Raw genomic sequence first — 25,944 nt, 5'->3', positions numbered from 1 at the left:
CATCTCCTTTGGTCACGATAATAATAACCACAGCTCTGAGGAGGGGGGAAAAAAGGCCCATGACGCTCAAGAGTGCATGGAAACAGAGGGGCACCGAGCCCTGAAACTTCAGAAAAAAACCTCATAGCTCAAGGCTGACCATTTTAATCTCCCCCTTCATTCATCAGATCCCCCACTATGTGGAGCTGCTGCCAGGGACCCTCATCTCTCTCTCAAAAACACAAACAGTACCACAGACCCTGTGAGGCAGCCAGACCTGCAATGGAGGAGGGTCACTGAAGGGTCAAAGCAGATGCAGCCATGTTACATGCAAATGAATGTAAAAGCGCAATCACGACACAGATGCAGGTAGTAGCAGCTCAAGAAAAGGGGGGATGAATCCTGAAATCTGACAATCTACACATTTAAATCTCAGATTTTCCCAAAAAAGAGGCTTTAATATACGTCTTTTCTTCTTTTAATAAAAGAAACTGACAATACAAAAAAGTGTTGATCACAATAAACAAAAAAGTTAATTCTTTGAATAGCTCTCTTTAACTTGTAATACAAGTCTTTTTCAATACACTTTCCAGCCTAAACAAATGAAATTTAACAGGCACACAGTTACAGTATATAGTAACATGTTAAGCTTTAAGACGACAAGACAAAAACAAAAGTCTTCTGGAGGAACAAAAGAACACATAAATAAGACATTCGGCTCTGATAGCTCCACATCGAATCACTCCAAGTACCGAAAGTAATTCCATGCCGGCAAATCTAAAACAACAACAACAAAAAAGATTTTTCCCTCACGGTTCCCTAGCAACCCAGTCTATGTAGTAGGTCATGTCCTATTCTGGTAGTAGTTTGTAGTTGTACTATCTGCATATTTTCACATTTTTCTGGGACCTCTTAAGAGCCAAACTATGTCTGAAGAAATGCTCTAAGGCAAAAAAATCTTAATTAAAACGCATGTCCAGAAAACTCTAGAAGTCTCATTATTTTATTCTAATAGCAAAAATTATTGGGAGATTTAATTTTTTTTCATGAGCCCCCTTTTATTTTATCCACTACTTTCTATCAATCTGATGGCATCTGCACATGTCTGGTCACTTTTCTGTAAAACTCTGTCATAGTCATCTATCTCACTAAGTCTGAAAGATTATTATGATAGATCCTTACTGGGAAAGTGTCTCCTGCATCTTTGTGATTTTATCAGCTCAGTGGAGACTATCCCACAAAGAAATAGCATGTACATAATGACCATGTACCTAACGCCGTTTCTAATGCAATTGAATGAATTTCACAATTTCCAAATACAGAAGAGACATTTCTGTCTGTGTGGACAGGCACAGACACAAATCACCATCACTCTGATAGGTTTTGCCTGAATGAAGCTGTGAGGAACATTAAGGTTTGCCCTAAGTTTGAATGCCATCGTTATTCATCTATCCATGTCTAAAAGGGACTTTAGACCTTACAGAGCTTTGACCAAGAGATTTATCTAGAGTGTGAAGGGAGAATTCACAGCAGGTGGGTGTCACCTGTCCTGCCTGCTGGATGCTCTACCCAGACACCACCCCTCACCAAAACCAACATTTCCTGTAGTGAGAATGCATCCGTCCCTGCTGTGTGTGACTAGATGCTGTCCAGAGTTTGTGTGTAAAAAGACCAATCCAGAAATGTCACCAGTTTATGGGTTAAACCCTGTTTTGTTTTTACATTTTAATCACCAATTGTCTCAGTAGATCCAGTCCTGAGTAGGGAGGAACTCAAGAGAAGTTTTTCAAACGGTGGCGGTGGGCGGAGTTTGCTGAGGGTTGCTGGTGCCAGTGGGAGTGGCTTGTCTGGGAAGTGTGTACATGGCACCGAGGAACTGATCTGCGATGCGGCCGGCCTCTCGAAGACCACTGAGGAGTGCCCCGTGAACTGTAGCAGGATAGTTTCTGATGGTGTGCTCACCAGCAAAGAAGAGACGAGGGACAGGCTGCAAAAGGAAAAAAAAAAACGCTTTGAGATAAGCTTTAAAATGTTCCACCGTTAGAGTCGGTTAAAAGTAGACGGGACTGGGAGGGTGGGGGTGGTAGTAAATTGTTGTGGCTCATCAGTCAACACATACATGCGACTTGTTCACATCAAATCAGCACGCCAACATCAAAACAGCCCAAAAACATCTGTGCTGGGAATAAACCGCTCCACTTTGGTTTGGTTGAATATTGTGGGCAACTTTTCCTCATTACTTTCTCGCTCTCACTCACACACACACACACACACACACACACACTCCTGAATAATAAGCAGCCGTCTGCTGAGCACTTACCTGGGAGGCTCCTGGTATTGCTGGGCCAGGCGTGATGGGCTGCGCCATCAGGTCATAGTCATTGCCTGAAGAACCTGCTGCTACATACGAGTAGGATCCTCTCGCCCAGGGGTCAGCACGCCAGCGGGTGACCACAGTTTCCTTCGGCTGCCATGACAACACACAACAAAAACAGCACACGCTTTGTAAGAATTTTCCATGATGATATTAGAGGGACCTGTAAACAGCTGGATGGTGCACAGCTCCAACGCTGGCATGCATGCATGTGATTTTATCCCATTTGAAACCATAAGCAAATGATTTATAATGAAGGGTGGTTTGGATGCGACTCCCCCCCATTGCGGGCGCTTTCACATATGCTCGCTCTGTTAAGTTTTGCTGGTTATGGGGGTCAATTCAGGAATGAATTTGACATTCCACTTAAAGTATTGGAAAACTGAGAAAACCCCAATGTTTGAGCTTGAAAATAGCCCCAACCACTACTTCACTGGAGGCTTCAAACATAATATTAAGATGTGTCTGATCAAAACTAGGGGACAGAACACAAGACGACACACAAAACGCTCTACCTGTGGCACAGCGCTACTTCCAAATATTCCTTTAAGGATGGCCAGGCAACGTCCGACTATAACGTCATCACTGATGTTCTCCATAATGCCAGCAGCCTCGCCAGCCATCAGAGCGAGCAGGATCGGGGCTAAAAGAAAGAGTCACAATTCATTATTTAGACCAAAATATGGTTGGGGTTTTTTGGTTTGTTTTTAAAGAAACAAATTACTCATATGTCAGCTCTTAAGTAAAAGTAAAAGCCCTTAAGAAAGTACTGAAGCAGTAATAGCATCAACGGCTAGAAATATGTGATGTGTACACCACCTTTGTAGAGGTTCCAGAAAAGGAATAGTTCGCCCCGACTTGCAGTGGTGGAGCCGACGTGACCGAACAGGTTAACGCTCGGATCCCAGAACACGCGGTCAAAACACAGCACCACCTTCAGAAACAGGGAGGGTGATAAATTAAGAACAGTCACCTAACAATCAGGCAGCTTATTTAAGACAAAACTCAATAATTTGTGAAGTACATCTAATGCTCAGCACATTGACAGCTCAGAATAGGTAGGGCCATGTGAATGGTAGAGCTCCTCCTGCTGGAGTAACTGCGCTAGTAGCAGCTCAGATTGCATAATAATGCAGTACTCTCCTCTGTGATGCAGCAGAATTAGAAAATAAAGTACTCTGCTGCGGATGATGCACGACAACAGAGGGAGAAGAGGAGCTGGTGGGGGTCAGGAGTGACGCAGAATGAGCACTGATCGGATTACTAACACGGGGCAAAAAGCATCTTTGGTGTGCACGCCATCCAGCTTTGTTCCACCTACACATACATGGCTCTCCTCTAGTCACCACTCGTCATCTTCCAAACTAACATGAGGAATAGAACAACAATAGCATAGACATGTATAGAGAAAATTGGAATCCTAGACTGATTTATGAAATAAAAAAATAAATAAAAAATACACAAATGAAATCAGCTCAATACAGCAGAAGTGCAAGCTTAGCAATTTGAGCGCAGAATAGCAAACCCCTCGGGACTACAATCAATAAATCCTGAATAATGATTTTGCTTTAAATGCAATATCCCTCCAGCAGCTGAAGGTCAGGTTCTCAGCATAATTATGCTGCAGCAAAAACAGAGGGTCATCTTCCTGAGAAACAAGCTCCTCAGTCCTGCTGAAAACACGCTACATGATTTAAAATAGCTTGAGCGCTGAAGCTGAACATGACAACATGTGTTAGGAGTCAGGCAAAAGTTGGGCACATCACTTCCATGTGTTACCCCGCTGTGAATAAGTTTAAAATTAAAATCTTTGGACTCCAGCATAAAAATCTGACTCCGTTTTTATGAGTAGAACCTAAACAATGCAGAGTTTATCCTTTTCACTTAAAAAAAAAATGCTTATCCATATATTTCAATCCAACCTTGTTGAGGTTGCCGAAACCCATCCTCTGTATAGCTGATGTCTTCCACTCTGGCAGTGGGGGAACAAATTGGACTGCAGGGGGCTGCTGCTTCAGCACCCCGAGGGGTAGCGTGCACAGCACAGCGTCACACTTGTAGATGAACGTCTGAGTCGTGGAGCGAGTGTTCACAGCTATAACCTCACAGCCTGCAGAATCAACAAGAGGGCTCCTTAAACATTCTGCATTTATATGAACTGCAATACTGAGTTTCGTCAGTTCCACTTTTGCCAAATGACATAAGACACATACCAGATGCTGTATATCGGACCTGCCGCACCGCTGTGTTTAGTTTGATGTCCAGGCCCTCAGCCAAGGCCACAGGAACACACGAGTAACCATTTCTTACTGTTAAGTGACTGCCAGTGAACTCAAAATCATCATCCTGTGGAAACATTAATTTAACATTTTATCTCAGCACAATAATAAACTTCCCCAAAAGTATTTCAAAGCAACAATAGCTTATTGAGCATATGAAAAAGCCAAGAACCTCGACTGTCTTCATTAAAACCAACCGCTGTCTTGCATTGCACAGTTAAGTCTTTTCAAAATGTGTTCGTGTACATACCTGATCCCAGTGCTTGAGAGAAAGGGTGGAGAGGGGTGTAGCGTTGGCAAACTCCAAGTTGGCAAAGTGCCAGTCTAGGATCTGCCGATCCCTGGATGACAGGTAAACATCACTGTGGGAAAGAAGGGGAAGGCAACGAGAAGTGAAGTACACTGACAGCTCCCGCTAACTCAACTCGGGCTGCTCTTTCAAATGAAATTCTGAAAGAAACTAAACACAAAAATATAACTAAAAACACAAACCCGTTATCTGATAAACTGATAACAGATAGAGCCCTTTCTACCACCGTGTCCATTGATTTTTGGGCTTGTCCCATGCGTGCAGACAAGTTTTGGAAACTGCTGAACCTTGTGGTGCTCATTTTTACTTTTCTAACTCTGCCTCTTTAAAAAGCTCTTTTTATACCCAGTCATGTTACTGACCCGTCGCCAGGTAACCCAATTCGTTTTCATTTTAGTAACACTTACTTTTCCTTTTGTTGCCCTTTCTCTTATAAATACTGCTTCATAAAATGCAAATCAGTGTAATCGCTTTTTATTTATGTCTTTGAAAGCATCCCATAATTTTTTGTGACTGGGTTTGTATTTTAAAAATATTTCTTTAAAAACACAGTCAGTGTTGTTTATTTAACCAACAAATTTCACTCAACCCATATTTAGCAAATGATGCTTCAACATAATCAGTCCAGTATTTTTACCTGTGAAAGCCCCTGAAGATTTACATCAGTAAGGACATCACAGGTTAGTGTTGCAAACCCAACTGTGACTTTCATTAAAGGACCAAAAAACAATTGCTTAATAATAAATCACCACTGTAAACCTGGAAACAGGATTTACTTTGCCACTAAACACCAAAGTGGTACAAAGTACAGCCAACTCTGGGTATTTGTTCTAGCTCAGAACTCAAATGTAAAAACAACATCTCAGTGAAAAAGTAAGATTTCTTTAGAATCGTTTTTATAACCCCCCAAAAAAACTAAATCCTGTTGGGGTTCTTTGGGATGGAGGGTGGGGTCTTACCTGGGTGGATTTGCTTCCAGCTCTTGGAGTTTCTCTTCAAGTTTGACCTGCATCTCCACCAACTCATCATACTCCTACAAACAAACAGCACAGTCATGTAATGTAGATTTCATTCAGTGTACATACAGCCTAGACATTTAGCAGTGTCACAAGGGATCACAATCACAGTGTAGGAAACTTCTTATGCTTCCAGATACTGGGAATATTATCACAAATACATGATTTTTAAAAGTGTTTTATAGTCTGGCCTCGATCACTATCTTAATAATTTTTTACTTCAGCTTGCATTTAGTATGCACTTCAGGACCCAAAATTAGCAATACACCAGTACTTATGTCAAACAACAGACTTTTGGAGATTGAGTTTCACATGCATGTACATGTGTGTACATGGTACACACCCTGAGGGTTTCAGGTCATGCAGAAAGGACACGCAGCTTTGACAGAAAGAGCTGACTTAACCTGTTCAGTTCACCACAAGAGAAAAAACTAGGACAGTGCAAAGTCTGGTATTACCACGTAGCAGTCGAAGCTCCAGGCAAAGCTACATTAAGTCTTAAGGATCCCTCGCCTCTAAACTAGCTGACCTGAGGAAACACAAAAAGTGGCAAGACTACCACAGAATCTCTCAACAAAAATAATTTCACTGGCTTTAAAATCTTGTTCTACAGTGCAGTCATAAAAGAATAGAATGTGCATAAACACACACACACACACACACACACACACACTCTCTTAAAAGCCAAGTTTGTCTTGCTAAAAGTGTATGTATACACATGTGCAGACAGAAAGACTGTAAGACAGTGATTCAAACCCTTGAAGTGGTCTCTCAGACAGCGGATGGGTCGCAGACAAATCCAGTTCAGATACCAGCTGTGTTTAAACTAAATCTTCCCCTTTAAATACACACACAGCAGTAGTGGAGGTGATTTATCCTCACCAAAAATAAAACAGCGGCACTCACTCTAATATTACGTCCAACTGAGGCATTAAACCACTTAAACACAGCCTGTCTGGTTTACTTAGACAGCACAGCATTAAAATTCTGCGAGGCATCCACCGTGAACTAGTGGTCCATAAAATATCCCCTTCAGATGATAGTACTTCTTTAGCACTATAATACTCTTAAAATCACTTGTTAAATATTGAAAGTTCCTACACACTGTGGTGGGTCAACTTCCCGACCAATGAATGAACCTTATAATAAACCTAGAATGTCTAATACTGCCTCATAGTAGCTCAACCTACAGCAAATAAAAACAAAACACAGACACTATGTGACACTAACAAAAGTGTAGGATAGTGTAAGGAGTTGTAGCTATAATGCTCTTCTATGACACTGATTAGTGATTTTTGGATCATATCCAACTGTCCATCCTCTTCCCCTTATCCCATGTGAAATACATTTGCTTTTGATCTAAAATAGTGTTAGACCGGCGATCTGTCCAGTGTCTATTTTCCATTTCTCAAAAAATACATCGAACTTACTTTGCAGAGTGCGGTGAGGTCTCTGTGCTTGCTCTTCACCAGGAATTCAGCTGTGATATCTCTGGGGGGTTTTACTTCACTTGCTTCTTTATACTGCTGATGGAGCTCCTTAACACGTTCCTTAGTGGATACCATCTGAAAGGTGGAGAAAAGAGTTGAGGTAGGTAAGCAGAGCGAGGGGAAGAAAGTGGCAGCTAAGAAAATTCATAAAGTAATTTATGCTCACCTTATTAAGAAGATCCCTGAGCTCTTCCTGAGTCTTCACAATCTTCTTCCAGTGTTCTATCTGCTCATCTTTTACATGCTTCTCCTGCAGCCTACACACATACAGACACATTAGAGGTGTATTCAAGTACCTATAAGCATCTTTGATACTGATACCAGATTCTTTTACTCACTGTATGACCACCTCCAAAGCCTGACCCAGAGACACTGGTTTGTTATTGAGGAAGTTAAAGTCCAGCTGGTGGCTGAGGTAAGAGGTGGCCTCCAGCAGTCGGTTGAACTCTTGCTCCACCATCTCATCTTTTTCTTTTGGTACCTGGACACCCAAGCAATCGCATGAGGAAAATTTCTCATTGGTGGCATTTAAAAGACAGCATAATAAAACTACAGGCACACGAGACATGGCACTAGTCAAATAAACAAAACTACACTTAACTCTTTTGATGTTTAGGGATAATGGAATCAATACTGACAAAAAAAACAACTTTGATTCACTAATAAAAGTTATTCATGTCTCCTTAAAAAATACTTAGAAATATTACAGTATTTAATGCCTTGATAAACATGCAGAAAGAGATTTATGACGTGTTTCAAAATCACAGAACACAGACAATGCAAGAAAAGAGTTAGCTCTATGGCTAAGCATTAGTAGAACACATTACGCATTATGATTGGGGTGAAACACATGAGGATGCTGTACATTTATCAAAGAATGGAGCTTTCTTTATTTTTATTTGTCATTGAATATTTTTCACAGCCAGCCTCGTCTACTGCAATTTAGTAGAAATATAGCCAATGATATAACTAGATTTTCTGCATAGCATTGCTATTAAAATGAGCTAAAATATTGTGTTTGTAATGCGTTTTTTGCTTTAACCAAAGTTACTTTTTCACAAATTGAAACCAGAAACATTTAAACTGATTTCTTATCAACTCACTACTTTAAAAAAAAAGCTAAATATAGTGTTTTGTCATTTTTTTATCCAAACACAAAAGTTAATGACACTTTGCTTATTTGCTGTTCTCTTTAACTACTACAGGGATTTAAAAAGGTTACATGATATGAAGTTCAAATGGATGAGCAGCAATATTTAGTTCTAAAACTGGTTAAAAAGGAAGTAAGAGAAATAGTATGCAAATAAACAGATACATACACTTGTGCACCGTTCACCCTTTAGTAGTTCACCAAAAAGATGAACATGGCAGGGGTTGAAAAGACAAAAGGGGAGAGGGGAAGAGAGAGACAACATATTAAGTAAACATTTTCAAAGTCAAACAGTTTTGCACAAAAGTAAACCATGTACACTTAATTTGCCTTTTCCTGCAGGGGGGTGAATTAGTTACACCTAATGTGGCTGCTTCAAAAGATTTCAAAATAGAGCCTTGAAAAGGATCCTAAACATCCTACTAATGTTGCTGCAGTTTAATGGGCAGAACACAAACTAAAGGGGGAAAAAACAATTTAATGACATTAGGCTATATCCGTTTCTAGGCTGTTCAGTTCCTAGAGGAACTAGAGCTGTTGTTGATCAGACGCAACAGTATGTAGTTAAGAACTCTACCACCATGTTTCGGTGAATCTTTGAAAGCCATAAAAAGGACAAGTACCAGCTAGGAACACAAACACAGCACTTTAATGCCAAGAGTTCACCTTTTCTGCAAGCATCAAAAAAAGAAAAGAAAAGAAAATCCTAACAGAATGTTGTGGTTTACACATATGTACATGTTAAAAGCAGACTCTGTGGCGCTTCTGACATTTATGCATGAATGTGTCTAAAAGCATGGCCATACCCTCGTTTAAGTTACAAGCGCAAACACACAATCAATTTCAACAAACTCAGAAACCACTGACTTGTTGTTGGACATAATAAAAAGACTCATTCAAACATTCACAGTAACAGAAAAACCATGTGAACCACCAGACCCACAATCAGGAACAGAAATCAAATAAATAAACCAGCATAGAGGTGGGTTTTGAGCAGTGGTTATCAAACTGTGGGGGATGATGGGGAACAGCCAGGTGAGAAAAAAACATAATAAATTGACCCTGTGATGTTATGGTGAAGCTACTTTGCGATTTGAACCTTTTTGTTAGTAACTGATAAACATGATGGCTTCCCACGTGTTTTCTTTTCACGAGACACATTTGCCAACTTTAACCACTTTTCCACATCAATTACTAAATGATTAAAGCTACAAACGATTACAAAATCATCTCTATCAGAAATCATGTGAAATGACCCCAAGAAAGGCATTCATTGGAAACATCTTCACAAGACAGCTGAGCTGAAGCAGAAAACACAGACTTTAACATGTCTACTGAACATTGTGTGGGTCTGGTCTGGAGCTAGGGCAAACATAAGTTGTGCATGGAGGTTATCTGCGTTATTAAATCAAATGGTTCACATAGTTCTGTTACCATCACTGGGAATGTTTAATGGGTGTGTCAGTATGAACAGCAGCATGGTTGAAGCAAGCAGACATTTTTCACACATCAGCATGCATGCCTCTATTGCTGTTTTGTAACAAAATTTGGATTTTTACAAAAGAAAAAAAACAACAAACACACACAAAAAGTTTGTCATTAAAATTAAATCAAATATATATTTACAAATATCTTAGGAGCCCAATTGAATTTTGCTGCAACAGGATAATAGACAAGAGGCACCTCAGTATTATTAAGATCATTCATTGTACTTACAGCCTGTCCATTGGCTTCATATAGTGGACACTTCTGTTTGATCTTGGCTAGCTCCATGTTAACCTGCTTACTGACAACTGCCATAGGATTTCCTCCTGAACATGTGCACACACAGACCCAAAATACAATGACATTACACAGGCTGTTATCACCCTCTACAGGTTAATCAAAATAAAACTAAACCAATATAAAACTATAATTAAAAAATAGCTCTCTTAACACTGTGATCTCAGATCATGTGACACTAAAAATTATTTGCATCTTGAACACATGACACTTCTGAGTTTTGGAGTATTAGGAATTGTATACTAAAATATATGCACCTCTACAGCACACAGATGCTAAAAACTTACTAAATTCTAAAAATGATTAACTTCAGCATCTCAACAAAACGAATCTGATTCTTACCCAGCCCCGTCACTACCATGGCTCCAAGATCTGCAACATAGTTGCCCTTCCTGAATGTGGCCACTCTGCCTCCAACACGGTCCTGCATGGAAAGATTAACATTTCAAAAAGCAATTTAAAAGTATACATGAATAGAATTTAGAGGCTTATTATAGTGAGCATTTTACAATCTCAAATGACTTATACCAACATCTGATTAACAGAAATACTGTTAGTAATGTACCCTAGCTTCCAGCACAGTAACATCCATCCCAAAGCTCTGCAGCTGCCGGGCTGCGGCCAGGCCAGACACACCTCCACCAATGACTATCACCTTCCCAGTCTTCTTTGCTGCAGGACAAGGCAGTATTTTGTTTTTCAACTCAAAGTCATGTAGAAAACATAAAACGTACCAAATTTAGGTTAATTGCTAGTGCTATTTCAGCAGTAGAATAACTGGATGAACTTACTGGGTAAAGGCTTGACCCTCTTGTAAATACCAAAGTTAATGAGACCATGCCTTTCCAAGTAACTGTGTATCCTGTGGACCAACACAGCATCACCTACAAAGAGAACAAATGGACATCAAATTTCTCTTTCTGTATGAGGACAAAAATAAAAATAATGGGGAAAAAAATGTTTTATTTAATTCCTCACTGTTATATGGAGCTTCAAGCTGCTGCGCTGTGGCCTCAAAGGTCAGCTGTATTTTAGGGTTGTCTAGCCACAGTTGGAGCTGGATGAGAATAACATGAATTACAGTACTGCCCTTTATCTAGAAACTCAATTTAATCCATTTATATGAATACATACCGTGCGGTTGCGAATGTACAGAAAGACCTTCTGAGTCTGTTGGGGACCGCTGATGATATCAGGGAAGCAGGCTGCTTCCTGGGATGTCATACGGTCATGAGGAAGACGGCTCTGGAAAGCAGCACCTTCCAAACCTAAAAATAAACACGCATATTTCTTTTCTGTTGAAATGAAGTCTAAGATCAGTTTAACACGCCACTGAGTTAAGAATTGCAACCAATTAGCAGGTAAATGATTATACACAATGTTCAATAAGAACATGTCTTCTTTTACTGCTCTAACATGCAAGTGTTTCACACACCAGACGGTTCATCTGGTTCACTGTCATTCTCTTCCTCCACTGGTGGGGGTGGAGGAGGGATGACCTGCTTCCTTTCTTTCTCTGCTTTGGCATTCCTCTCCTCCTCTGAGTAGTATTCATCCTCCGAAAGATTAGCCAGGCTTTCGTCCATCTCGCGGTACTCCACCTGCAACAGTAGGCACAATAAAAGCATCATTAAAACCGGCGTTCGCGTAAATCGTTCATTTACTCCCACTTCTCTTAGAAGTGCTGAAACATTTCTCAGGCATAACCAACAACTGCCAGAAATATCACACTGTAAACACTGGGAAACAACTGCCACTTCTAACTTTTCACGGAGGTGCAGACGCAGAAAAATACCTGTGTCTTGGGATAATGAACACTCCTCAGCTAATGAATGCTCCTGAAGCACAGAATATAATCAATTCTCATGATGCCACAATAAACTTATTTCCTTTCCTTCCCTCGTGAGCATCTATAAACCTTAAATATTTACTTTTGCTCGCTTGCGTCGACTCGTCCTACGGACTTCAGCAGAGTCCTGATCTGCCCCTCCGGGGCCTGACTGGTGTGACAAAGAGGCTCCTCCATGTTCCCCACTAGGGGAAGACCTGTCCTTTTTCTTTGAATCCATAGCTCCAGCCACTGAGGCTGCAGATCCCGTCTGGATGTCAGAACCCGGGGCCCTATCACCTCCTGCTGCAGAAGACGAAGAAGAGGAGGAGGAACCCGCATCTGATTTCTTGCTAGACAGCATTATGGAGGATGTTGGAGGCCTCTCCTAAACAAAAAAGGGAACAGGAATGAGATGTACTCCTTAATGATGATGCTTACAACAACAAAAAGTGAAATGGTTGAAATTTAGATGTTCGCAACAGTGTAACCAATAATAATAATAATATTTTTAAAAAAAATATTGGATGAACATGATGATGTGGTTTTGAGCACTGGGTAAATAACTGTGTGCACACATTACTGCACTTTAAGGTGCAAAATATATGAAAATTAAAGATTTACTTTACAGCAACATATAAAAAGTACAAAATCCATAGGGATAAGAAACAATGCAGAAGGGCCTGCAAGCCTTTGCACTGTCAGTCCAAAAGCCCTTGTAAGTGTAATTCTCAGTAATTGAAGGTTTGGTTAACAATTACTTTTCATCATAAACATTTGAACATCCTCCTGCCATTTGAAGCAAGAACTGCAAAATACTGCCTGGTGTTTGAAAATACATCATCCCAAAATAAAGACATTAATTCGTTTTTAAATCTCTATAACTGGATGATTTAAACAATGTTGCGTGTACATGGATGTCATGACTTTATGAAATGAGGGCACCAAGGTACAGTAACCTTGTCTTGTTTTACCCATTTCTCCGTGCACCTGGTAATATCCATTCAAACACTAAGAAATAAAGACAGAACCAGAAATATGGTTACGAACAGGACTGTTTGATATCGGCCTTTTGTGCAATTTTGAATGGATTTTAACTAGCTAAATTACTTCGTAAAATACTGAGACCCTGCGTGGGACGAAGGTCTTTCACAATGTCTGTCGATCAAGTCGAGATATCTTCTGAAGAAAACAGGAAATGGCTTGCCGTTTGCCCATCTGTATCCTACTTTCTGATTAAATATGCCCAATCCCGTTAGTCAGGAACCGTCTTTCTCTGAATTGTTTCAGCTAGCAAGCTAACGACAAAACTAGCTTAGCAATCATTTGCCAACAGCAGGTTTTCTTCTGTCTAGAGCCTTAAATGCACCACATGAATTTCATATCGTAACCATTTAACGCTACTGCTAAACACGCAATGTACTGCAGCCATATAGATTTAACTGAATTGAATATATTCCTTTCTAATTTCTCATTGGCGACCATGCTAGGTTAGCCAATGCTAACAATAAGCTCCGGCTAGCACCAATGGTAGCATAAGAAGCACGTACGCCGGTTTGTTTGGAAATTAATGCGTATTGATACACTGTTCGCGAAATCGTTTGCAAACGTTCTCACACTACTCTGCACTACACTGCTACTGTTTTAAGGTAACCGGAAATTATAAAATACTGGAAATATTAATAATACCTCTCAATCCCCCAGAAGATGTCAACACAAAGACTCCACACTATTAGACCTTGCACAACGAACTTCTCTGTGATTGGTGAATGGAAAACGTTACGCAATTGCCTCCCTGTGTAGTTAATGGTTGAGATAACTGCCAATCTAAAACAATGCCGAGCCTTTGAATAGCTCCTACTGTTACTGCCATTACTCGAGGGCGCTTTTCGTGGTTAAATGGCTCATAACTACTGCAATGGATGAAATATTGTTTACCTTTAGATATGAACACTAGATATGGTGCTCTGGAACAGCTTCTGAATCCAGCACGGAAAGAGCGTTTTAAAGAAAAAAAATAATTTATTACTAAATTACAGCATATGTTATACTGAGTCAAAATTACAAGTCAATTTATCAAATTTTTTAAATTAAGTTTGCCTTGTAAAGCCTGATTCAAAAAAATATATTTATTGACTAAAAGTAAATTCATATCAGTTTGCCCATTTCGGTTTTAATTTGCATAATTTTTGTTACTTCCGGCATTTTTTGTGGAGTTTATTCGGGGGGATAAAATCACAAATCTCAAATATGATACCCTTGGAGTTTCAAATTTGAATAGGCCTAGGTGACATAGTTCAACCCAGTATCACGGCTTTTTATTTATTTTTTTAGTGGCCGAAAAAGCCTGCATGTTCCGCGTTTCCGTCCTACTTTCTGTCCGCAAAACCCCGACCCCGCAAACAACTGACGTCATCCCAAGAAAAGAAAAGAGCAGGTGTGGCAGAGTAGGCGGGGTAAGCAGTAAGCAGGTAAAGGTGTTCCGCTCCGTCGGGCTCACGACTCAGGGAAGCATATCGATGTTCTGTTTTTGAGGCTTTTGTGTCTTCGTTTTAGAGCTGATTGCACGTAAGTGGCTAAACATATAATACCCAAGTGTTAGGCGTGAATATAATGATAAAGCATTTTGTTTGGGGTAAACTATGTATCTGAACAAACCCATTTAAAAGTGAGCGAAAACTCAGTGGTGTACTTTTAACAATCTGTATACCGCTGCGGTCGGGGTTTTAGATTTCGTGTGTACAGTATTACAAAGGTTTTCGCTGTGCTACAGTGTTTTGTGACGCCAGTTGTCAACACACCTGTATAAATCTTTGGTGAACAAATAAACTAGTATACTTTTAGTAGGGGGTTCATACATTGCCGTGGATGTAATAGACACATTTGCAATGCTATAAACTGGATCATACTTGTAAACCTATAATGATTCAATCCAACAGAAGCGAGAAAATGGTGAAACAAGAGTCAGAGTCAGCCAACCGGCCAGACAACACCGCCTTCACCCAGCAAAGGCTTCCGGCATGGCAGCCTATACTTTCTGCTGGAATTGTAATCCCAGGATTTGTCCTCATTGGGCTGGCCTTCATCGGCATTGGAGTCGCTCTCTTTGTCACTTCCAAGAGCATCCAGGAGTTAGAGGTATGACCTCCACACTGAAAGCATATGCCTAGGATGAACAATCAAATGACAACTGCATGCAGCCAGTATTTTCTTTCTTTTTTTTAAATAATTATAATTATTAAACAGGGGCGGATATAGAATGGTGGCATGTGCCACCCTAAAATGATCTCTTGCCACCCCAAGTGTCACCCTAGTTTTGCATATGACAGTGTTGTTTATTAAAATAAGATACCATTAACTTTGAGTGCAGTTATGGTTAACAATGAATATAAATTCTACAAATGAATTTATTGTATAGTGTTAGCTCCCTACACCAGCGGTCCCCAACCTTTTTTGCGCCACGGACCGGTTTATGCCCAACAATATTTTCACGGACCGGCCATTAAGGTGTGAGCAGCATGACATGCAGATAAATACAACAAAATAAAACTAGTACCGGTACAGAAAAAAAGAAGATAACACACGTGAAAAGACCCAGGAAAACTGAGTTAACGTTAAAAAACGATAACAAAATAACGCTGAAAACCCATAAAAACCCTGAAAACCATACATTTCACACCTTAGCCTCAACTCTCGCGGCCTGGTACCAAACAACTCACGGACCGGTACAGGTCCGATGCCCGGGGGTTGGGGACCGCTGCCCTACACCATTAACAAATGGTCCTGCCCATAGCAGGACCAGCTTTTTTTCTTGTTTTCAGCAGCAAGCCATGCCTATGATTGTGCCAGAGCACATTTCGAACAACACCGCTCCATGTTGTGTAGCTTTCTGAATTTTATACATATTGTGCTATATATTTATTTATTAAACTGGCTATAGAGTACATAGAATCAAAATTCACGTGTTTTATGTGGATTTTATGTGAAACTAACATGTTTAATTATGTGGGCTACAGAAAATAATTAAGTTATAGACAATATTTACATGAAAAGCATGTATATTTACTGTATTTGAATCATTTTAACCATATGTCATCACCTGCATATGTGTTTGAAAAAAAAAGGCTTTGATTTTGCCACCCCATTTGATTTCTCTGCCACCCTCATTCCACCCTAAGAAAATTTCTTTAGTACCGCCCCTGTTATTAAACAGTCTTTAAACATTAAAATTTATATATGGGATCATTCTTATAAACAGTTACTGACCATGCTGTCTTTTTACAGACTTGAATACAATGAAAATAGGTGTTTTTGAGAAGTAAGAATTCATACTTTGATGTTCTTTCCCACACAGTTTGACTACACTGGGTATAACAACACATCACCATGTTCTAGCTGCGCCCAGTCAGTTGTAGCAAACTGCAAGTGTTCACTGAACTTCACCCTCGCTACTCTGCTTCAGGTTGGGATGGATCCTTATTTTATATAATTTATGCCAGCATAACTGTACTCCTGCCTCTCAATCCAGTGGGGTTTTTTGGTTATTGCCTTTTTTTATGTGGGTTTTGTTTTCCTTAATCCAGGGCCCTGTGTTCTTTTATTACGGATTGTCAAACTACTTCCAAAACTACAGAAGATATGGGGCATCCAAAGACGATAACCAGCTATATGGAGACCTGAGTTACTTTACAGTGAGTGAAGAACACACAGTATTTCACAGACATGCACAGACTTGGATGTGTAAAAATGTGCAGTTTCTAAAGCTGTGCTGAATTTACTTTTACAGTTCTGTAATTCATGTAAATCTTACAGACCATGAATTTAAAAAAAATGTCTGTATCTCTTGAAGAGCCCCAGTAGTTCCTGTTCCCCCTATGACTACGACAGCAGCAAAAAACCAATTGTGCCATGTGGATCGATAGCAAACAGCATGTTCAATGGTTTGTATGGGATCTCTAGTAATTGTGGAGATTAAAGTATCTTCTATAAAAGGAAGTGTTAATTTTTTTTTCTTTTAAAGACACTTTCACGCTGACTTGGACCGTCAATGGGAAAACAAATAACGTGCCCTTGGATGGAAAAGGAATAGCATGGTGGACAGACTACAACGTCAAATACAGAAATCCAAGCGTTACACCTCTGAAGAATGCCTTCAATGGTAGTACCTTTAGTCTAATTTTATCTTAAGTTGTGTTTAATAGAGGGTAATAAAGTGCACATTCCAGGAACTTAACATACTTTGGTAAATGTTGGCCTTCTTTGACTTGCAGGTACTGTGAAACCCATAAATTGGGCCAAGCCTGCTTATGAGTTGGATGCATCAGACCCTAGTAACAACGGGTTTGTGAATCAAGATTTCCTGGTGTGGATGAGGAGGGCAGCACTGCCAAATTTCAGAAAGCTGTATCGACGAATCGATGCAAGCGGGGATTATAAAAACGGTCTCCCAGCTGGAAACTACACGGTTGACATCACCTACAGTATCCTTGTACTCATTACACAATATACAATGATTTAAAGGATGATGCATATTTATAATATATGTATTTATACACATGTATAAATGATGCTATGAAACCAATGATATTTAACACTTACAAAATAGCCTGCTGTTTAAAAAAAAAAAAAAATTCCACCGATTTAAAGATTTACGAGGCTCCAGTGTCGTGTTACAGCCACAGCAGTGTATTCGTAACCTGTTCAACAGGTTGGGTGTGTCTCTGTTCACCAGAGCACTGGCTTGAGCACAATGACTCAGGAGTTCTTTAAGGTGACCAAAAAACAGGCAAATTTTCTGACATAGGTAAACAAGCTAGGCAAATAGCTTTTGATTGTCGTGTACCAAGGCAGGACTTATGTAACGCTCTCCATATCGCCCACTTTAGAAAACAGGGCTGTAAGTTTGAATACTTTCAATACAACATTTAAATATATTTGTTTGTTTGCAATGCAAGCAAGACAGATTTTTATGGAATGAAAAATGAAAAATGTACTTTTTGATATAACCTATGTCTTTTCTGCTTTAGTGTTATTGTTTTCCACAACTGGTATTCATTTGTATCTATTCTCAGTGTATATCCTTAACACTTGTGCCCCAGACTATCCTGTTCGGGCTTTTAATGGGGCGAAGAAGATTGTGTTCAGCAATGTGTCCTGGATGGGTGGAAGCAATGAATTCCTCGGCATTGCCTACCTCGTGATTGGTTCCCTGTGTGTCGTGATGTCCGTGGTTATGCTCATCGTCTATGCTAAATTCAAGTTCCCCGATGAGGAATGAGCATCCTGTCATGGACTTCAGCGGATGTATCGACTTGATCGACGTTTTCAATTATCTTTTCCGTCTTTTTGGCCTTCGTTCGATGAGGTGATCAAGGTGCGGTTTAATCCTCATGTGAAATGCTCAAATTACATATTTTATCCTGGGTATGAAGATTTATCTCCGGAGGTGCAGACAAAGTCTGTTTTTAACTTTCAAAGGACTTGATGCTGATGTTACTGTATTGATTCCATGCAACTAGTGAGCTAGCATAATTTATTTTCTTGTTTTTAAATGTTGGTATATATAGTTGTCCACCGGCACATCTGCAAACTAATCCTTTACTTGTCTAGCCAACAAATAGTCATTGCCAGCACACTTCTTAAAAACATGCTTTTGTCATCAAAAACTGAGCTGCATTCTCACTTTAACTCAGTAACAATATTAAAGCCATAAATCATTGAAAAGCTATTTAATCTGTGGGGTGTGTAATAGAAGTTGCAAATGTTGCTGTTACTCAGGGATGCGGTGTATAGGCTAAGCCCCTAATTATATTTTCTCTTAACTTGTTCCAGTTTGAACTGTTTACTCTTTGAAACTGATGCTTTACTTTATGTTGGTATTTATTTAAATAAACATGACCAGAACGATTGTGTCCTACTTCTTATTCTGCATATATAATCATACTCAAAAAGCTCAATTTAGTACATGACATTTTATTTTATTATCAAATGTGTAATATCGAGTGCTGGTGGGTCTGCCTTCTTGATGAAATGCAACATCCATTAACACTTTTATTGATCAACCTTTGGCTATATATACTTTTTTTTTTAAATGTAAGTAATAAGTACTATTTGAAAAATTCATGCCTTTATGTATACAAAGCAGCTCTGATCCATTGGGGCATTGACAGATGATTTCTAATAATATCCTGGCAAAGGGAGATTGAGATGTGATCTTTTTTTTGTCCTGTGGTTTTGTGGGTGGGGTCTCTGTAGAAGCGACTTGTTCCGGCTCTTTGTCCTGTTCTTCCAGCAGTTTCTGAAAACTTTTTGGGGCGATACTTCTCACATTGTCCTGCCGGGGTGGGGCCCACTCATGACACTTGATTTAAATGCGATCCCATGGAGTACCGATAGAGCACATGTCCAGAGGCCCCATTCCCACCATGCCACTATTACTGTCTAACAATGGGATGGAAAGGGTACTTTACTCAAACACACTTTTCATATAGTTAAAAATATGCTAGGCTACTTTCTTTTTCTGCTCCATTTTGAATGCACATGCTGTACCTTGTACTCCATAACATTTATTTTAAAGCTTTAGTTATTATTTTACAGAACTTTAGATACAAATCTACACACAAAAGGAAAGAAAGTTTAGCCAACTTGTATCTGCAGTTAAAAAAGTATATAAAGTTATAATCTATCAACAGGGGCACACACACACACACACACACACACACAATTTTAATCACATATATACAGAATTACATAAAAAATTAAGCAGTCATAATGAAATTAATGCTCACAAGACCTCAAAATCATTTTTTAAATATATATCATGACTAAAGATCGAAATCTATACAAGTTTTCAAATTTTGGGGAAATATATTCCAGTCATTAATTGCTTATTAGGAGAGAGCTGACTGCGCAAAAATGATGCATTGCTTAGGCACGCCTACATGGCAGACCTTGTTGCTCTACTCATTTGCCCAGAACAGGCTGGATAAATCTCGTATTGTATTCAGATGTATATCTGAATACAATAGTAGTTAGAATGTGTTTGTAAAGTGATCTGATGAACTTTAAGTTAGTCTTATTCACCTGTGAGCAGCATGACATGCAGAAATGAGAGTAAGAAAGATTCATTGCATTCAGATTTCCTGTCTGTCACCTTATTTATGGAATTACCACAACAACTTTCATGTGCCAGGGAATATATTTTTCTCGCTTTTGAGTTTGATAGTGTTGAGAGAATCTGATTCATTTTCACATCATCTGTGTGCTTAAAAGTCAAAATATTTGTGCTAGTTAAAACCAATCTGGGACTGCATTTCTGGAGGACTAGCACTAAGCTCTAAAAACAAATTAATATGAGGTTATATATACTTTTTTACATTTATAACATTTTGTATTGTCCCATTTATGGGTACACTTTTCAGTTCTCTTTTCCTAAGAGTTAATAGGTCCTTTTATAGGTCTGTTTAATATTTTTGTTCGTCTGTGTTATGATCTCAAGGAACAAATTTGCTTTGGCCTTCCAGAGTGCCAAAGGGAATTAAATAAATGCATAATTAAATTAATATTAAAGTGTGTAATTAAAATAGGAAATAGTTAATCAACTAAATGAGTAAATAATGAATTAATGTCAATTAATTTCTTTAAAACATTCCATAAATTTATTTATTTTGTTTATTTATTTACTTTTTCCAATTATAATTTATTAATGGTACATTTAATTCATTAATTATCTATTTATCAAATTTATTTTGGTACTCGTAGTCCCCAATAGCACATGGGCCTCAACATGCTTAATGCCTTTGATTTCTTAAAATTACATTATTATTAAATTAACAATAGCACAAATCAAAGTTTGTATTTTAATGCAAGCTATTTCAGCTGCATCATTCTAGACAACTCCCTTGCTCCCCCTATTTGTCGCACATGGTACTAACAAAAGGACAGAAAAAAACTGATTAATTCAACTGCATTATGGGTATTGTAGTCTTTGACGACCACAGCTCGGTGAACTCCCCATATAAGGAACGACAAATACCAGAATCATTTGCGCATATAAAACAGATTGCGTCGGTTGCGACGTTTTGACAGCGGCAGTCAGTCAACCTATGACCCGCTGGTAGAAGCTGCAGTCAGCTTGTTACCGTCATCCTTTTTTCTTTGTTCACTTTCACGCAACAACTATTCGTCGTTGACGCTCTTAGAAGGATGTCCGACGGCGGGGGGACGGAGGAAAACTCCGGCACTATGGAGGTGTCGGCCGTTCAGACGGTGGCTGATACCTCGGTGCTGCAGAAGCACATTCGGAAGCTGGTACCGCTGCTCTTGGAAGATGGCGGAGAGGCCCCGGCCTCGCTGGAAACCGCCCTGGAAGAGAAAAGCTCCGTGGAGCAGATGAGAAAATTCCTGGCCGATCCCCAGATTCACACCATCCTGGTCGAGAGAAGCGCTCTGAAAGGTACGTCAGAGAACTCGACTAGCTCATAAATATGATTTTAATAGCAACACTGTTTGTTCACCCAGTTACTTTAGAATAAAGTCGGCGTCTTTGCAAATTAGCTTTTCTTGTTAACCATCTGCCAAATCGTTTGGAAACTCATCGTTAACTGCTGCTTTTACAACGATATTAACCGATGTCGCTAAAGCTGTCCATCTACTTACTAAGATAACTGCGCCACACTGGGTGGGGACGATAAAACAATCTATTACAACAATAAAAAAAATGGAGCTGTATGTTGACGTAACTCCGTTATTTTTGTGTTCCTTCTGCATCTATATAATGCTATTATATATGCATATCACGTTGAGGCCTGGTGCACAAATAACGAGACAGATACACAGTTATAATAAAAACATGAAGCATATTTATAGGAATTCAAAGAGAATGGCTCCTTTGTCATAGCTGCAAGTCATTTTATCATGTGAACCAGATTGTGTCAATAAACACTATCTTAAGTTTCCCTAGGCAAATTAATCCTCAGCTTCTGAGCTGCTTTCCTACTATATCTGTGCTGAATCTTGATCCTTTGATACCACACATGACCAGTCTTAGCCTGGAGGTTTTGGATTCCCAGCCCAAAGAGTCACTTCCCCGGCCTATTCGCGGTTTTGCATTAATAATACTGATACTGCAATGCAGCCCACTCATCACTTGTAAGGGAGGGTGTGGACATGAATAGCTGCACTATCATCTGCTGCAGCATTTCTCATTGTGCACATCTATCTAGAGTCCAAATAGTTTAATTCTTTTTTAGCTGCATTGCAACTTCACTGGCCTTAAGGAGTCAATCATGCATGTCTTTAAATAGTTTGAAATAATGTAAAAATACAAGCAGTCACATGCCCTACCTTATTGTACATGAGGCAAATGGAAATGTAATAAAGCAAGACTATTTGCACTGTGGTGTCCTCATATTGACATTGACAAGGTATTAATGTGCTACTTTGACCTTGTTTAACACCTAGTATAAAGAACCTGATGCACATATTCAATGATGGGTCATCTGTTTAGTTATTAAATTAATATATGTATTTGGTTCCTCACAGAGGAGGTCGGAGATGAAAGTGAGGAGGAGAAAGAGTGCATCACTTATAATGTTAGCATTGACATCCACTATGGGATCAAGTCCAACAGGTAAATAATGCACTAGAAAAAGTAATACTGCATATGATCCTTCAGTTATTTAAATTCTGGCTATTCTGGATGAATACATTCACCTTTTCTTTACCCTGTAGCTTGGCTTTGATCAAGAGGACGGGCGTCATTGATGCAGACAAACCGATATCAACCCAGGTGCGAGTGCTGACTTTGAGCGAGGATTCTCCCTACGAGACGCTTCACTCTTTCATCAGTAATGCTGTCGCGCCTTTCTTCAAGTCCTACATTCGTGAGTCTGGAAAAGCCGACAGGTAATGTTACTTTGCGAAGCCTTCCTTAAATAAACTAAATCCTGAACTTGGCATTGAATTACAAATGTAATGGAAGGAAAAAAAACATTGCAACACTGTTATCTGTTACAACTTTCTAGAGATGGGGATAAAATGGCCCCATCTGTTGAGAAGAAGATTGCTGAGCTGGAGATGGGCCTTCTCCACCTACAGCAAAATATTGAGATTCCTGAAATCAGCCTGCTCATCCACCCCATCATCACAAATATCGCCAAGCAGTGCTATGAGCGTGGGGAGAAGCCCAAAGTCACTGACTTTGGCGACAAGGTGGAAGATCCTACTTTCCTGAACCAGCTGCAATCTGGAGTTAACCGCTGGATCAGGGAGATCCAAAAGGTAAGAGGAATTTCTATATATTTGTCCCAATTTAAAAGTCCACGATGGAAGTATATAACAAAGCAAAACCAGTCTTTGGAAAAAAACCTCTCTAATAAAAAACACTTGATTTATGGTTGCTATCATCATTGCTCGCGCCCTTCTAGGTGACTAAGCTCGATCGTGACCCGGCCTCGGGCACAGCCTTGCAGGAAATTAGTTTCTGGCTGAATCTGGAGAGAGCCCTTAACAGGATCCAAGAGAAGAGAGAGAGCCCAGAGGTTCTTCTCACTCTGGACATCCTGAAACACGGGAAACGTTTCCATGCTACTGTCAGTTTTGATACAGACACCGGTAAGTGACACAAGTTATAACTTTGCTGTTTTTACTTGGCTGGCTCAACACATGTTTGCATTTAGAGAAGCGCGAGTAAATGTTCACTTCTCCTCTACTTCTTCCTGCAGGTTTGAAACAGGCAGTGGAAACCGTCAATGACTACAATCCTCTGATGAAAGACTTCCCTCTTAATGACCTGCTTTCTGCCTCAGAGCTTGATAAGATCCGCCAGGCTCTAATGGCCATATTTACTCACCTGAAAAAGATCAGGAACACAAAGTATCCCATCCAGAGAGCACTACGCCTAGTAGAGGCCATCTCCAGGGACCTGAGCTCCCAGCTGCTCAAGGTGTTGGGTACCAGGAAGCTCATGCATGTAGCCTATGAGGAATTTGAAAAGGTTGGTGTGTTTTTTTTGTTTGTTTGTTTGTTTTTTTGGTCTCCAGCATAAAATAACACCCACAATTACACACAAACACACACACCTTAGCCACTCACAGTATTATACATTTTCCTGAATGCCCTTATGCTTGTCTGTGCAGGTGATGGTGGCTTGCTTCGAGGTGTTCCAGACTTGGGAGGATGAGTATGAGAAACTGCAGGTGCTTCTGAGGGACATTGTGAAGAGGAAGAGGGAGGAGAACCTGAAGATGGTGTGGCGTTTGAGCCCTGCTCATAGGAAACTTCAGTCCCGACTGGACCACATGAGGCGTTTCAGAAGGCAGCATGAGCAGCTGAGGGCTGTCATCGTCCGTGTGCTAAGGCCTCAGGTAAACCTTTAAATGGTGTTTTGTTTTTGTTTTAAATCACATCTTGACTAAGAGATTTAATGTTATTCTTCTGTTGTTGTTTTTTTTGTTTTTTAAGGTATCTGCAGTGCCTCAGCATGCCCCTGGAGAGACAGTTGAGCCTCAAGATATGAAGGTGGCTGGAGTTCTCTTCGATGCTGCTGATGCCAATGCTATTGAGGAGGTCAACCTGGCATATGAGAATGTGAAAGAGGTTGATGGCCTGGATGTGTCCAAGGAGGGCACGGAGGCCTGGGAAGCCGCCATGAAACGTTATGATGAGCGCATTGACCGTGTGGAGACCCGTATCACGGCCCGCCTGCGTGATCAGCTGGGTACTGCCAAGAATGCCAATGAGATGTTCCGCATCTTCTCCCGCTTCAATGCTCTCTTCGTGCGCCCCCACATCCGTGGTGCCATCCGGGAGTATCAGACACAGCTCATCCAGCGTGTGAAAGATGACATCGAATCGCTGCACGACAAGTTCAAAGTGCAGTATCCTCAGAGCCAGGCCTGTAAGATGAGTCATGTCCGGGACCTGCCTCCGGTGTCTGGCTCCATCATCTGGGCCAAGCAGATAGACCGTCAGCTGACTGCGTACATGAAGAGGGTTGAGGATGTTCTGGGAAAAGGCTGGGAGAACCATGTGGAAGGGCTGAAGCTGAAGCAGGATGGAGATAGTTTCCGGGCTAAACTCAACACTCAAGAGATATTTGATGACTGGGCCCGGAAGGTATTTTATTCAACACCGGTTCAGACATTTGGAAGAATATTATAGATTGTAATTCTTACATATTGCTTCCTTTGTTTTGGGCTAATTGCAAATTCAAAATATTTGTTATCCCTTTCTTTTCTAAATCAGGTTCAGCAGCGTAACCTTGGTGTGTCTGGTCGGATCTTCACCATTGAAAGTACCCGGGCCCGTGGAAGGGGAGGAAACATGCTTAAGCTTAAAGTCAACTTTCTTCCTGAGATCATCACCCTCTCCAAAGAGGTCCGCAACCTCAAGTGGCTGAGTTTCCGTGTTCCTTTGGCCATTGTCAACAAGGCCCACCAAGCTAATCAGCTGTACCCATTTGCCATCTCTTTGATCGAGAGTGTTCGCACCTACGAGCGTACTTGTGAGAAAGTAGAGGAGCGGTCCTCCATCTCCCTGCTGGTTGCTGGGCTTAAGAAAGAGGTTCAGGTTCTCATAACTGAGGGCATTACTCTCGTCTGGGAGTCTTACAAGCTGGATCCCTATGTTCAGAGACTAGCTGAGACGGTCTTCAACTTCCAGGAGAAGGTCTGTGTGAAGTAGATGTTACAGATATGCATGAACACAGACTCCAAAATGTCATTTAACTTTTAAAT

General features: G+C 40.2%; 3 protein-coding genes across 10 annotated transcripts in view; 2 read left to right on the top strand and 1 right to left on the bottom strand.

Moving 5' to 3' along the window:
* Positions 1 to 434: 434 nt before the first annotated feature.
* kdm1a (lysine (K)-specific demethylase 1a) lies at positions 435 to 14,029 on the bottom strand. Of its 7 annotated transcripts, none has more exons than XM_085142827.1 (22): positions 13,898 to 13,989; positions 13,168 to 13,219; positions 12,312 to 12,596; positions 11,816 to 11,981; positions 11,515 to 11,648; positions 11,359 to 11,437; positions 11,172 to 11,264; positions 10,946 to 11,052; positions 10,723 to 10,804; positions 10,315 to 10,409; positions 8,768 to 8,785; positions 7,787 to 7,929; positions 7,615 to 7,705; positions 7,389 to 7,523; positions 5,902 to 5,975; positions 4,883 to 4,994; positions 4,567 to 4,699; positions 4,276 to 4,463; positions 3,173 to 3,287; positions 2,869 to 2,996; positions 2,300 to 2,446; positions 435 to 1,966 (listed from the first exon to the last, which is right to left on the bottom strand). In XM_085142827.1, the coding sequence occupies exons 2-22, from the start codon at positions 13,210 to 13,212 to the stop codon at positions 1,766 to 1,768; spliced, it is 2,571 nt and encodes an 856-aa protein (XP_084998953.1). In that variant the 5' UTR covers positions 13,213 to 13,219; positions 13,898 to 13,989; the 3' UTR covers positions 435 to 1,765. The 7 variants fall into 7 exon arrangements, with proteins under 7 accessions (XP_084998953.1, XP_084998956.1, XP_084998954.1 ...); XM_085142830.1 differs by having other exon boundaries at positions 13,183 to 13,219; positions 13,898 to 13,978; XM_085142828.1 differs by lacking the exon at positions 13,898 to 13,989 and adding an exon at positions 13,319 to 13,891.
* A 610-nt stretch (positions 14,030 to 14,639) lies between these two features.
* On the top strand, positions 14,640 to 19,111 carry tmem30b (transmembrane protein 30B). 2 transcript variants are annotated; one of them, XM_085142840.1, is made up of 8 exons: positions 14,640 to 14,664; positions 15,148 to 15,346; positions 16,563 to 16,670; positions 16,792 to 16,899; positions 17,058 to 17,148; positions 17,229 to 17,366; positions 17,479 to 17,688; positions 18,307 to 19,111. In XM_085142840.1, exons 2-8 carry the CDS (start codon positions 15,158 to 15,160, stop codon positions 18,483 to 18,485), a joined length of 1,023 nt encoding a protein of 340 aa, XP_084998966.1. In that variant the 5' UTR covers positions 14,640 to 14,664; positions 15,148 to 15,157; the 3' UTR covers positions 18,486 to 19,111. The 2 variants fall into 2 exon arrangements, with proteins under 2 accessions (XP_084998966.1, XP_084998965.1); XM_085142839.1 differs by having other exon boundaries at positions 14,660 to 14,776.
* Positions 19,112 to 21,274: 2,163 nt separating this feature from the next.
* dync1h1 (dynein, cytoplasmic 1, heavy chain 1) overlaps positions 21,275 to 25,944 on the top strand; it is a 32,373-nt gene continuing 27,703 nt past the window's right edge. The window contains 9 exon segments of the mRNA XM_085142930.1: positions 21,275 to 21,662; positions 22,751 to 22,838; positions 22,940 to 23,113; positions 23,233 to 23,488; positions 23,635 to 23,821; positions 23,932 to 24,203; positions 24,346 to 24,573; positions 24,671 to 25,324; positions 25,454 to 25,876. Of these exon segments, the coding sequence (XP_084999056.1) occupies positions 21,413 to 21,662; positions 22,751 to 22,838; positions 22,940 to 23,113; positions 23,233 to 23,488; positions 23,635 to 23,821; positions 23,932 to 24,203; positions 24,346 to 24,573; positions 24,671 to 25,324; positions 25,454 to 25,876 (2,532 nt within the window). The 5' untranslated portion in view covers positions 21,275 to 21,412.

This window comes from Neolamprologus multifasciatus, chromosome 19, assembly GCF_963576455.1.
Source record: "Neolamprologus multifasciatus chromosome 19, fNeoMul1.2, whole genome shotgun sequence".
Lineage (NCBI taxonomy): Eukaryota > Metazoa > Chordata > Actinopteri > Cichliformes > Cichlidae > Neolamprologus > Neolamprologus multifasciatus.
Note: the sequence above shows the minus strand (reverse complement) of the source record. Positions and strands in the feature narration are given on the sequence as shown.

Coding starts and splice junctions, on each gene's coding strand:
- kdm1a (XM_085142827.1), bottom strand. CDS start 13,212: ATGGATATTACCAGGTGCACGGAGAAATGGGTAAAACAAGACAAG. Junction 11,053..11,171: donor GAGGGTCAAGCCTTTACCCA/GTAAGTTCATCC, acceptor CTTGTCCTGCAG/CAAAGAAGACTGGGAAGGTG. Junction 7,524..7,614: donor TCAGGGATCTTCTTAATAAG/GTGAGCATAAAT, acceptor TCCACCTTTCAG/ATGGTATCCACTAAGGAACG.
- tmem30b (XM_085142840.1), top strand. CDS start 15,158: ATGGTGAAACAAGAGTCAGAGTCAGCCAACCGGCCAGACAACACCGCC. Junction 15,347..16,562: donor AGAGCATCCAGGAGTTAGAG/GTATGACCTCCA, acceptor TTTCCCACACAG/TTTGACTACACTGGGTATAA. Junction 17,149..17,228: donor AGCAAACAGCATGTTCAATG/GTTTGTATGGGA, acceptor TTTCTTTTAAAG/ACACTTTCACGCTGACTTGG.